At 30.5% G+C, this 14,106-nt stretch overlaps 3 protein-coding genes across 3 annotated transcripts; 2 read left to right on the forward strand and 1 right to left on the reverse strand.

Moving 5' to 3' along the window:
- Nucleotides 1-195: 195 nt before the first annotated feature.
- Nucleotides 196-1,137, forward strand: LOC114418172 (auxin-binding protein ABP19a-like). Its single transcript, XM_028383393.1, has one exon. It carries the CDS (start codon nt 251-253, stop codon nt 878-880), a length of 630 nt encoding a protein of 209 aa, XP_028239194.1. The 5' UTR covers nt 196-250; the 3' UTR covers nt 881-1,137.
- Nucleotides 1,138-4,007: 2,870 nt separating this feature from the next.
- On the forward strand, nt 4,008-4,894 carry LOC114418761 (auxin-binding protein ABP19a-like). The gene has a single exon (XM_028384262.1). It carries the CDS (start codon nt 4,067-4,069, stop codon nt 4,691-4,693), a length of 627 nt encoding a protein of 208 aa, XP_028240063.1. The 5' UTR covers nt 4,008-4,066; the 3' UTR covers nt 4,694-4,894.
- Nucleotides 4,895-10,143: 5,249 nt separating this feature from the next.
- LOC114418173 (auxin-binding protein ABP19a-like) lies at nt 10,144-11,097 on the reverse strand. Its single transcript, XM_028383394.1, has one exon. The coding sequence runs from the start codon at nt 10,992-10,994 to the stop codon at nt 10,368-10,370; it is 627 nt and encodes a 208-aa protein (XP_028239195.1). The 5' UTR covers nt 10,995-11,097; the 3' UTR covers nt 10,144-10,367.
- Between the last annotated feature and the right edge of the window lie 3,009 nt (nt 11,098-14,106).

Consider the following 14,106-nt stretch of genomic DNA (forward strand, 5'->3'; position numbering starts at 1 on the left):
AATTATGAAAACAACTTTTCATTTTCTGTCTCTGTCTGATCCCACAGTGGGGGGACCTTATCAGCCGGAATGTTCTATAGAATCCATAAAGTGTTACTCTGGCTCTCATTTTGCCTTTGTCATTATTAGCTGCATGGGCATTATCTCAGAGGCCTCCAACTTGCAACAAACCTCAATATATATAACACCATTGTGTAGAGTAGCCTACCATTCATTCCCACATTCCCATTTTTCACACCACCAACACAAGATGTTTCTCCACATTGTGTTCCTCCTTTTCCTTCTCTCATCCACTTCCCATGCCACTGTCCAAGACTTCTGTGTGGCAGACCTCAAAGGTGCAGACACCCCTGCAGGCTACCCCTGCAAGCCACCTGCTAATGTCACTTCAGATGACTTTGTGTACACTGGCTTAGCTGAAGCTGCAAATGTCACAAACATAATCAATGCTGCTGTGACCCCAGCTTTTGTTGCTCAATTCCCAGGTCTCAATGGCCTTGAACTATCTGCAGCAAGGTTGGACCTTGGTCCTAGTGGTGTTATCCCACTCCACACTCATCCAGGTGCCAATGAACTACTCATTGTGCTTCAAGGTCACATCCTTGCTGGATTCATATCTTCAGGTAACATAGTTTATCAGAAGGTGCTGAAAAAGGGAGAGCTCATGGTTTTCCCACAAGGGCTGTTGCACTTCCAAATTGCTGTTGGTAAGAGAAAGGCCCTTGCTTTTCCTGTTTTCAGCAGTGCAAACCCTGGCCTCCAAATCCTTGACTTTGCACTGTTTGCCAGCAACTTCTCCACTCCTTTGGTGACACAGACCACTTTCCTTGATCCTGACCTAGTGAAGAAGCTTAAGGGTGTTCTTGGGGGTAGTGGCTAGGCTAGCCTTATGGTTAATTAATAATTGCTTATTATTTTGCTCAATTCATTACTTTTGTGCTTTCAATTCGCTAAACTTGTCCAGCTCAATTGACTGAGCTACGTGAGTGACTAGTTTTAAATCCTTTAATATTTATGTTTGATTCTTACGTATAAAAAAATAAATTCATTAGACTTGTCCAGGTCTCATGGTCATTGAATTGCTCGTGTTAATGTGAAGTAATTTAATAAACTCTCGTGCTTGATTTTTGTTTTCCATTTCTCTGTTCCAAAACTAAAAATGTGTTGAGATTTGAGTATTGCTATCTTAAGAAGGGTTGTTTGCCAATGTTGCCTGAGAGTCTTATCCACATTTTCCCTGGTTGATACATGTCGGGCTAAGGATGCTATTTGTCCTTTACTATCACGCATGTTTTAATTATTACAGTTGTCCACACGTCTCGAAATATGTTGTTTTATTTTGTTTGCCAATGTAGTATTATTTATATAAAATAATTTTTTTTATTGTTTCTATTATATTTTTTAGAATTTAAATTTGAGACCTAATTCATTGTACAAAACCGGCTCGGGTGAGAATTGCATGAGTCTTATAAAGGTTACATTGTATACCTCTAGTTGATGTGATGTTGCAACATATTCCTTCACGCTAGGAAGGGACACATGGAGCGTGGACAAATGAAGATAGCCCAATAACAACACTTTCTCATGTCTAGGAAAAGATATCTAAAGTGTAGACAAATCTGACATGAGGATAGATCTAAAATAGACTCTTAAGTTAAATTAAGATAAACAATTTCGTACACTTATTTGTATTCACAAAATCTGAATCGATCTCTAATGTTTAAAGACTATAATAAAATTATGTAAGAAAACTAAATAACATGATCAAACAATCTAAGGAAATTAAAGTAAAACAGGGAAGCAAGGAAACAACAAAAATAGAATTAGGATATTTCAATATATCTTAACGTGGAATTGTAAAATGTTTAAATACTAATCTTAATCTTCTTTTTAAAATTTATTAAACTTATCTTGATTATTCATCAACATCTCTCAAATGAAATTTGTTAACATGTTTATGTGGATAGAAGTGCACAACTACAACTAGCATGTGATGCATTTTTTTAAAACTCTTATCAAACAAGCCAAATTTCCAACATAAGAAATGACAAATGAAATAAAATATAATTGTGGGACGTAAGCAAAGCTTGAAATAAAGTTCGGAGAAAAAAGTATCGTTTTGCTTGATTAAAAATCTCAGGTTCTCCGACTTGTAACAATAATGTCATTGTTTATCTCCTTTTACAAGTGAGAATGGTTGTCATTCATTGGACCAAAGCTTGGAATGCGACTGAAGATAAAGGCATCACATGCAATTGGAACTCTATCCAAAAGCTAGGCTACACGCTGGTCCTTTCGAATGGTTTGTTTTTGTATATTTAATATAACTAGTTTCTTTAAAATTTAAAATATAAATATACTCACTAGTACTGCTTAATTTTCTCTTATTTTCCCTCCCAAGTCCCATCATAGCTTTTCCAAAGGAGTGATAACTCATGCGTGGAGTTTTAAAAAATAAAAAATAAGCCACATGATGTACACACACTAAACTCTTCATTTGAATACCTTTTTTTTTTTTCATAATCTGGATAAATTTTTTCTTTTTTCTTTTTTAGTTTGAAGAAATTACATAGCAGAGCATATACATATGTCTATGTATTTTTATTTTTCAGATGCAGAATTTTTTTGTACAAATTGTGAAAATACATAGAAAAGTGTGTGTAAAATTTGGGGGGGCTGGAGCTGAAACCTTCCTGAATCCAAAATCACGGTGTACACTGTACAGGAAAAATGGGCCTTGTTGAGGTGGGCTGCTTCGGGTCTAGCATAATGCCTCAAGAAATAAACACTACATGACCTAATAATGGTGTCACTTTTTTTATTTCTTCATATTATTCTCCTGTCTATTCTTTTCCTTTCCCCATCTTAATAATTTATAAATAATTATAAAAATAAATTTTCTTTCTCAAAATGTTATGTTTTTTAAAAACATATAATTTCCTCAATAATCATTATAGAACATACCCTCCATTTATTTATTTAATCATAACATTGTTAGTTTTACCAAAAAAAAAAAAAGAATACAAAATCACAAGTTCACAACTATGGCACAGCACGTGAAGGTGGGTGTGATAGAGGGAAAAGCCCAATTAATTAATGATTGCTATTTATTTATTTTAGTTGGTAATTAATTGCTTTTTTTTAAAGAAAAATTTATTTGCTTGTCATTTTTTTTTTATTTTAATCCTCCAATCATTAAGAATTTTTTTTAACTAATCTGAAATTTAGTGTCAATAGATAAGTAAAGTAAATCATTTCTGCTAAAGATTAAATTTAAATATTATTCAACAATTAATTATCCAATCTAATTATTTGCTTGTTATGAAGCAAGGTATTTGGATCCCGTAGGCAAAATTTACCTTACATAAATTTATTGTGCAACGAAAATTCAAACGAACTCATTATAAGTTCAGAGTGATGAGGTGTCACTCCAAGTTGAGTGCGACTGTGCGTGATCAAGACGGTACAATAATGGACTCCACGTTCCACGTGCATTTCATATATTATTATAAAAACAAGTGTAAGATAAATATTTATTTTTATATAATAAATATTTTTAAATATATAAATTATATTTTAAATTAAACTGTCATGATATAAAATTATTTAAATTATTAATCATTTTCTTAAAAATTTAAATTAAAAATAAAAAGAGAATAAATTGAAAAGGATAAATAGTTAAATAGTTTACATATCTTAAGACTACATAATTGCATTAATATAAAATTATACAAGAGCCAAGAGAAAAAGTGGACGATACTATATTGCGAAATAAAATTGTCTTCATCTTACAATATTTATTATCCAAAAAAGAAGTAATGTAAAATTAATATAATAGATAAGTCTCGTTGAAATAGAGTGGTGTGCTAGTATATATTATGAAATTAAACTTGCTTTGACTTTAGCTGTTTCCTCGTGGAACTTGAATTCTACGTAACTGCATGGCCATTTCTTAGTTTACTCTCCAACTTATGCCAAATAGCCCTATAAATAAGATAACTAGCCAATCCCACATTATTATACCTTCACACCAAATCCATATTCATCGAAGTTCATCAATTCCAAGATGAAAATGATTTACATTTTTTTCCTCTTGGCTCTTCTATCATCCACTTCCCATGCTTCTGTCAATGATTTTTGTGTAGCAAACCTAAAAGGTCCAGATAGCCCTTCAGGCTACCAGTGCAAGCCACCTAACACAGTCACGGTGAATGATTTTGTGTTGTCTGGCTTTGTAGCTGGAAACACCACAAACGCTTTCAATGCTGCATTAACACCAGCATTTGTCACTGAGTTACCAGGAGTCAATGGTCTTGGCATATCTGCAGCACGGTTAGACTTAGCCAAAGGTGGATCAGTTCCAATGCACTCACATCCTGGTGCTAGTGAAATACTAATAATGGTGAAAGGTCAAATCACTGCTGGTATTTTGACACCTGGTGCTGTTTATGAGAAGACACTTAAACCTGGAGATGTTATGGTTTTCCCACAAGGACTTTTGCATTTTCAAGCGAATTCTGGTAAGGGAAAAGCCACTGCTTTTGTTGCTTTCAGCAGTGCAAACCCTGGAGCACAACTACTTGACCTTCTGTTGTTTGGCAATAGCTTGCCTTCTGACTTGGTTGCACAAACTACCTTCCTTGATGTTGCTCAAGTGAAGAAGCTTAAGGCTCGTTTTGGTGGTAGAGGCTAGCTTCTATTGCTCATGAATTGATCTTTTCCTAATGTTTATTTCTAATCATATAGTCAATAATGTTGTGTATGCCATTTGCCTTTTCCACTTCCATGTTTGAAGATTTCGTAATGGAGAAAGATTGTTCTACTAAAAAAAACACCTTTATGTTGAGGGAGTATGTTGGAAAATAGAGTAATAATAGTTGTATTTATCTACTTATTTATATCTTTAATTATGTTACTTAAATTTTTCAAGAAGGAAAATGTTTGGTAAGTACCCAAATACTCATCAACACCTAAAGAGATGGGAGAAGAGAAGAGATAAGTGATAGGTTTATAAGAATAATGATGTGCAAAAAAAGAGTATCACATAGTTATTTATTTAAAAAGAATGCCCAAATATCATTATTATTTCAAGAATGATGTCTCATAGTATCACATGTACGAGTCTTGTGTAGTACATTTGCAAATAAGCCAAATAAAGCCAAGAACTCAAAATTTAAGGGCCTGCTTGATTTGTTTATTATCATTCTTTTGCTTTAAAATAACGATTTTTTAAAAGTACAATTCTACTTTACTTATCAATCGATTTATCACCTAAAGTCCATTGATTTTTAAAAACTGTATTTCTAAAGCAAGTGTTTTAAAAAATAGAAAAACAACAATTGGGAGCTATTTCCCTTTTCGCTTTTCAATGGCAGCAAAATAACGACATGGGAGAGAAGCTGCTTGGATGCAGAGAGAACACGAATTATGTATTTCGGACTTTGACACTTCGGAGTTGCAAAATAAGTAATGGCCATAAAAGTTGTAGAGCAGGACAAATTGTTTTCATCCATCAAACAACTTTTTCTATTTTTAATTTTTGAAAACTAAAAATATATTTTTAAAATACAAATCAAACACACTCTATTTCTTCTATTTTCTGATTCATCTTTATTTCCTCAAGTGCTTACATGCATTATAAGGAGAATGCATGACAAAAAAGAAGAGCAGAAAAAAGGGGTAAGTACAATTACCCGATGTAATAAAAAAGTAAGGAAGATAAAAAAAAATATGCATGCAAGGTAGTATAATAGTAACAATTTAATTTTAATACATATCAATACAAAGGTTTTCAATCATCAATTAAGTAAAAATCATCTTATAGGTAACCTTTAAAGTGATTATGACAAACGTTAACAACATTACCAAAAAAAGTTCATTGGAGACCGATAATATCAGCCGCTAAATGTAGAAAATCGCACAATGATTTAATTAGCAACGATTGAAATAAATGGAAATTCAGGTCGCTAAGCCATTAGTGACAGACAAATGTTTTAGTCGCTAGGTAGTCACTGAATATTTCAGTCACTAATAAAAATGACGTTGCTTGATAATCACCGAATATTTAAAATCATAAATAAATATACATAATCGATTTGAGAAAAGTTAAAATATCTTAATCTGTATAAAATATGCATAATTTATTCAAATAAAAAATTTAAAATTTAGAAGGAGAAGGTGAGGATTGGTGTAACTTTTCAACAGATAATAAACTGTAAGATTAAATCATTTTAAAAATGTGTTATAAAAAATCAGCTTAAAAATATACTTTATTTTAGTACACAAACATAAATTGCTTAGAAGCATCAATTTCATTATATAATCAATTTATGCATACTATTATCTACAAATATTTGATATTTGATCAATAATATAAATAAGAATTTTGCTTTTAATTGAAAATTGTATAAGAAAATTTAATTTGTATTTGCAAAGGAAAATAATTACAGAATTTAGAATATTAAATATAAAAGAATAATTAAAATATAAAATAATAATAAGTACTTTTTCATAAAGAGAGTATATGTTTCTCTTAAAAAAAGATGGTATATGTTTTTTTTCATAGAAAAGTTTTATGATAAAAAGAAAAATATAAAATTATTAATATGATGTGATATGATTGATAAATTATTTATTACTTAAATATGTGATTATATGTTCGATCTATAATTTGTGTATAAAAAAATTATTAATCTTATAAATAGATCTCACTACCTCTCGAAAGATTAATTAGTCTCAAGACAAATACTTTGATTAAGAAAAACATTATAAAGTCCAGGAGTGAAACATTTACATCGGTATAAATAGTACTAGCTGTATTTTAATTATCTTCATAAAAAAGCTCTATTTTAATCATTGCTGAAATCAAATGTGCTTCGGATCCCGACAGATTTAGTCAATCCTTTCCTGCTATTTTTTTTTTTTTGCCAACACTGAAGTCCTTTTTAAGCCACTTTTTGGGGGCTTCGGATCTAGCACATATAATACCTCAAGTCTTAATAAAGAAATACTACTTATTTCATCTGTAAAATAAATTAATAGAAAATTCATAATTTAAATTATTAGAATAGAACCACCAAAATTTAAGATAGTTCTAATTTAACTAATAATTTTAAGTTTGAGTCTTTAAAATATAATTCGGTAAAAAAATCTTTAATATATAATAATATTAAATGTTAGACAGTTTAAAATAATTGATAATATTACATTACTACATAAGTTTTCTAAAAAAATTTACATAAAAATCTTTGAAAGATTAAAATTAAAATGTTTTATAAGGATCAAATTGGTATTTAAGAAAAAAAAATTGTTTCCATCAATTGACAGGATCAAGAAGAACTTGCATTGACTTTTGGTAACAATTGGATCTAGCGTGTACTGTAGAGAAGGTCAAGGTTTTGACTTATAACCTGTAGACGTTTTTACGATCACATCTTACATAGCACACCAATCACACAGTCAATATTTGCACATTGCACAACAGATCGATCACTTTTAGCAGCTGATAAAAATTGAAGTTACTCAATGTATATAAAGAAGCTCCACAAAAACCTAATCTTATATCAAAACCAAGAATGGCAAATCAATGGATCTAATTCGTATTATCGAAAACGAACCTGTATTATACCACTCAGTCCATTATTTAACAACACATTGTATCTACTCGCTTAAAAATTACCGATAGAAATTACAAAAAAATTAAACTTGTGGATTTCACTGTTTATTCAACAAGTTTAACTTATAATTTTGTAAATTTTAATCAATTGTAAAAAAATGTGTTAGAAAGTGTAAGCAATCACTGTTTATATTTTAAAGGAAAGCACACTGCAGCATACAAGAAGGGAGGTTCAATTAATAAGGCAAGAAAAAACATTGTTTTTATCTTATCAATCAATAGTGCTTTTGCGTAAGATGGGCATTGGATCATATATCATAGGTTACGGATCTTTTGCATCTGACCCATTGGGCCAACGAGAACTAAGTAGTAGAACCCCTGCGTCTAACTCTAAACCCAAAAAATGATAATGATGACACAAAATAATAATAATAAAAATACTAATTTATTGAAAAATAAATGAAAATTCATTAATTTATTAGAGAATAAAATAAAATATTAAAAATAAAAAATAAAAGTATTATTTTTTTAGAAATTTAACACAACTAAAATTTATTAGAAAATAAACACAAAAATTAAATATGCTACAACATATTTAAGCCTTTTTAAAAAAAGTGTTTATTTTTTTAATTGAAAATGATATAATTTAATAAAATTATCTAATTTTTTAATAAGTATAAAATATGTCTTTTTTTTCTTATAATAGAAATCTTAAGGAGTATACTCTCTCTATTCCAAAACTATACATCTTTTAGCATTTTTGTTTTGTTCCAAAATTATAAATGTTTACAAACCCAAAACTAAATTTGCAATTTTTTTTTCCAATTATAATCTTGTTTACAATTATTACTGCATTAAATATTTTTTGTTATCCAAGATGTACAACAATAACTATCCTTTTTTCAACGAGAATGTCCACTTAATATTATTTCTAGCCTTTTCACTATCCAAATTTTTATGGTTAATAATGATAATTCCAACGACATGATTAAATACGGATATTTTAATCTAAATTTTATCAATTAATATTTTTAATAGCTGTGTACTAACCTTATACATCTACAGTTTTGAATTATAGTTTTAAATTGGAGGGAGTAAAAACTAATTTAAGAGTTCATTCATGTTTTGTGTGGTTACAAAGTATGACATTCAAAACCTACATGTTTTGCATTGGAATACATAAAATAAATGAATATAAATTAATTTGAACATTCTCTACACTCAAAATTTTAATTGACATTTTTATTTTCCTAAGTGATCATTGGCGTGTAAGAACTCTCACTCTCACGTGCATACATATATACATTACATTCTATCTGTATAAATAAATAAATTACAGGTTGACCAGCAATAGCGAGGATGAGGTTGCGTAGTGGAGTGAGACTCGCGAGAGAGAGATCATTGAGGGCGCGAGTTAAGGTGAAAATGAACTTGATGTAGTCGTTTTCTGTATCGGTTAAATTGCAGTCGATATAACAAAGTTACTTTAAATTGAAATTTTTTCTCCACATCATGTTTTGCATCAATTATTCAACAACCGCTGGAGAAAGTCGTTGTAAAATGCTATTTTTCAACCAGTGCGTTGAAGTTGTCTAACTTATTCAAAGTAAAAATATAACTAAATGATTGGTGTAATTAATACTTGTAATTAAACATCTTAAAGCACATAAAAGAATCGTCTCAATCATATATGATGGAGTTTTCAATTCCATTTTTACTTGAAATAAGTTGAAACAACCCATGTTAAAATGATTATTAAGTCAACGAGATTAATATATATATATATATATATATATATATATATATATATCCATTTCTCTGTCTTTCTTTTTTACATTTTTCTCTCCCTATCCTCTCTTGTTCTTTCGCTCGTCGGTAAATTAAAGGTAGAGTGTAAAGTCATACTATCTTCTCGAGCATCATTATCTAGCCATGATCAAACCCAGAAATCATAAAGTTTGGAATCCGCCTAATAAAAATATGAAAACGAAGCATACCCATGCGAACAAATTTATTGCTGACAGTGATTATTAATTAGAACAAACACTATCTATGAGTTGATGAGTTCAACACCCATAAACAAATTTATACTTGGGCAACATCAAGGAAGGTACATATAGTTAATTTGTGCAACCAAGTTAGGAGGCAAGTTGTTGCCAAATAACAGGAAGATCAAATTGCGCCTTTTCCCTTTCCATACAATAATTTACTTGAAGATGAGACAGTCCTTGTGGCTTGTGGGAAATCCATAAGATCTCCTGGTTTCAGTGTCTTCTTATAAAAGTGCTGTGCGTATCATAATTCCAGCAAGTGATTTGACCATTTACCATTATTATTAGTGCATTAGCACCCTGCTGGTAGCAATCGGTGCATGCGAGGACTCAATAATTGCTATTTTATATATATCTATATATTATAGAAGTAGTTATTTGAAAATTAATATCAATTATTAAATAAGGATATATGTAAAAAAATAATAATAAACTTGAAATATATAAAACCAATATCAATAGTTTTTGGACCGGAGATAGTAATACCAATGGACTTTTTTTTACTGCACAAAACACATCTTGCTAACAAGTGATACAGTAAGATATCATTCTTGAAAAATATATAAATACATAGATTAATCAATTTTAAGTACATGATCCAAACATCGAAATGGAAAAGGCAAGGGCATACACAGGCATTATTATGGACTATAAATAGCAACAAACATTAGATAGGAATAAATTCATGAGCAATAATATTCCTAGCCTCTGCCACCGAAACGAGCCTTAAGTTTCTTGACTTGTGCAACATCAAGGAAGGTAGTTTGTGCAACCAAGTCAGAAGGCAAGGTGTTGCCAAATAACAGAAGGTCAAGTAGTTGTGCTCCAGGGTTTGCACTACTGAATGCCAGAAAAGCAGTGGCTTTTCCGTTTCCAGAATTAACCTGAAAATGCAACTGTCCTTGTGGAAAAACCATAATATCTCCAGGTTTCAGTGTCTTGGTATAAAGTGCAGTTGGGGTCATAAAACCAGCAGTGATTTGACCTTCCACCATTATTAGAAGTTCAGTGGCAGCAGGGTGTGTGTGCATTGGGATTGATCCACCTTTGGCTATGTCTAACCGTGCCGCAGATACACCAAGACCATTCACACCTGGAAAATCAGTAACAAATGCGGAGGTTAATGCAGCATTGAAAGTGTTTGTGGTGTTTCCAGCTACAAAGCCAGAGAACACAAAGTCATCCACTGTGACTGTGTTAGGTGGCTTGCACTGATAGCCTGAAGGGCTATCTGGACCTTTTAGGTCTGCTACACAGAAATCATTGACAGAAGCATGGGAAGTGAACGAGACAAGAGCAAAGAGGAAAAGAAAGTGAATCATCTTCATCTTGGAACTTGGATGAATGGATTTGGTGTGAAGGTAATGTGGAATTGGCTATCTATTTATAAAGCTATTCTTACACGCTGAAGATACATGGCCTATGGCCTTGCTGCATGTACCCCTAAATCCTTGAGTTAGGATCGTACTATATCTAATTACATCTTGTTTTATTTTATATATGAGAATCAGACTAACGTGTAACGTGAACCACCAAGCAAAATTAACTAGTGGCTGTATCATATTCATGTGAGAGTGGACATTAGAATGAAAACAATAAAATCATATTTTTATTATACTTTTAAAATACAGGTGCACATTTAAACTAGTAATAATTAATTAGTTAAAGATTAATTGATATATGTAATTATTTAATGTGGGTTTTAATATTTTCCTTATACCGGATAGATATGCAAATGTGATTGAAGATGAAGAAAGAAACTGAAAGAAAAATGTGGGTTGACAGTGAGATAAAAGAAAAACTAAGTGTATATTTAATATTTTCCTTATACTACTTTGCATTGTCAACATAGCAATTGGTTGCAATTCAATTTGAAGAATTCCCCTGTAACATGTCTACACGCTCAAGTTATTCGAAGTCGGAGAATGATATATATGAAACACGCGCGGCAGCACTTGAGTGTACACTTAAATTTTAATTTAACTATCATTTCCTGCAAATGTAGGAAATAAATAATTTAATACATAATTATTTAATCATTTTTCTAGTTTTGTCCAAAGAGACATTAAAATATCATTTTTTTAAAATCTACTGTAGATTTTTCTTATTCTTGTAGAAGACCAGATATTCACGGTAGAGATCAATCATGTTGCTTGAACAACAGATATTAATAATGTCAGATCTTGTATGAAAAATCAGGATATAAGAATATTAAAAAGAGAAAAATGGAGTTTACTCATATTTTTTTTAATGAAATGATCATTAATTAATTTAAGAATTAACAAGTTAAAAATCAAACTTAAGTAGTGGGTTGACATTAACTAGACGCATGCATCGTGACGAAGACTTTGATCTGCCACAATCTACAATGTAAACGTGTTAGATTCAGTTTTAAACCAATGGCTTTTATTAATAAAGTCATTTAAACAATGAAGTTGGAGAGGTTTTCCTTTAAAAAAAAGGTGTCTACTATCGATATAATTAATTGGGATCCAAACTTGGAGAGGTTGTTTGTTTATTTCGTAAGATTCAGTTCCTTTGATTCTGTAATGGTCAAAATGGGAGCATCATCTTATAATGGCAAATTTCCCCCGAAGGGGTCCTTTTACAAAGTAATTCTCAAAATGGGATTCTTTCTAAACAATTTTTGGGATGGGTCTGTTTTTGACGTGAACTTCCAAAGAAAACGCCAGCAGCAATGGCGATTTGAGCATGCAGCAACACGTGGAGGGAAAATCGCCAATATCAGCGGCGATTTCGTGTCACCTGGACTCGCCAGTTTGACTGGCGAGTTGCACCCTGTCTCGCCAGACACAGTGGCGACATGCCTCCAGGCTAGCGCTTCTGCCGGTCTCGCCAGTTTGACTGGCGAGAAACTTGAAAAAAAATTTGTTCATTTTCTCCTATAAATGGATCTCTCCTTGACTCCTTCGCGTACCAGTTCAAAAAAAAGATTGTGAGTGTGTATATTCTAAGTATGTGTTTGGTTTCTGTTAGTGAAAAAGCTTTGCTCCTCCTTGTGTTGCTTCTTGCTCGTGCGTAGCTCCCCTTTCTTATAAGTGTTTTTAACTCATGTTTTAAATTTCATGGCACACACTTATTTTGATTCTGAACTTTGAACTCTTAAAGCTTGAAGGCTCAGGAATTGCTGAATGTACCCCTAAATCCTTGAGTTAGGATCGTACTATATCTAATTATATCTTATTTTATTTTATATATGAGAATCAGAATAACGTGTAACGTGAACCACCAAGCAAAATTAACTAGTGGCTGTATCATATTTAAGTGAGACAGGACATTAGAATGAAAACAATAAAATTATTTTTAGATTTTTACTTTACTCACGTGCATGTCATTGATCTTACCCCATGGCCAGAGGATACAGGGAATGAGATATAAACTAGAAGTGTCACAAAATAAAGTTCTCGTCTTAAATTTTTTCCTTCAGATATTAGGAAAAAATAATAAATAAATAAAAGAGTGCTAATAGTTTTATACAATTAATTTTATTATTAATAATTTATTTATAATTTTTATGACTAATAATTAATATTATGAGAAAAATAAAAATAAAAGAGTAATATTAGATTAGTTTATTTAAACTTTTTTATTAAATAAATATTTAATTTAATAAAATAAATAGTTTTTTTATTTTTTAATGTATTTATCTAAATTGTTTTTTAAATAATGTTATACTTATTTTAAAAAAAAATTTATCTGTTTCTTAAAATAGATTTATTTTAAATTTAATTTTTAAAAATTTAAATAAACTCACTCAATATTATATTAAAAAATTAAAATGTCAATCATTTTATAACTTATTTTTTATATAATAATTATTATTGGACGGAAAAAAGTAATATTTCAATCCATAATAACCAGAAAAAGAAGATAAAACATTTCAATCCATAATTGCATAGATCATAGTGCCTTTTATTTTCCCCATACAAGTCGTATGTTCCTTTTTTATTTTTTGCGCCAATAATTGCTGCATCATTTGTTTTCTTTACAAAGTGATGGGACTACATAACTACTCGAGATAAAAATATGATTTCATTATATTTTTTACCCTCAATTTATTGTTTTTATTTTGCAAATTTTGTCCTTTATTTTTTTAATGTATTTTACCTCATTTTTTAAATGCTACGAATTCTTTCTTTTTGTTATATATCTGTTGGATCATGAACGATATTAACACTTTTTTTTTTTGGCTGTTTAAATTATCATGAACACAAATATTGAAAATAACTATTTTTTAACATAATGATACTTTTTAACTGTGACTAGTAATATATTTAGTTTCTTTTATTTCCAACAACTCCGTATATTTACTGTTTCGATGCTTATTTTCTTTAATGAATCACTATGGAGATGTTGGACTATAGAGTTGTCGGGCGTAAAAGAAATTAGAACTTATTAATAATGTCAATTAAAAATTGT

This window comes from Glycine soja, chromosome 7 (assembly GCF_004193775.1).
Source record: "Glycine soja cultivar W05 chromosome 7, ASM419377v2, whole genome shotgun sequence".
Taxonomy (NCBI): Eukaryota; Viridiplantae; Streptophyta; class Magnoliopsida; order Fabales; family Fabaceae; genus Glycine; species Glycine soja.

Coding starts and splice junctions, on each gene's coding strand:
- LOC114418172 (XM_028383393.1), top strand. CDS start 251: ATGTTTCTCCACATTGTGTTCCTCCTTTTCCTTCTCTCATCCACTTCC.
- LOC114418173 (XM_028383394.1), bottom strand. CDS start 10,994: ATGAAGATGATTCACTTTCTTTTCCTCTTTGCTCTTGTCTCGTTCACT.
- LOC114418761 (XM_028384262.1), top strand. CDS start 4,067: ATGAAAATGATTTACATTTTTTTCCTCTTGGCTCTTCTATCATCCACT.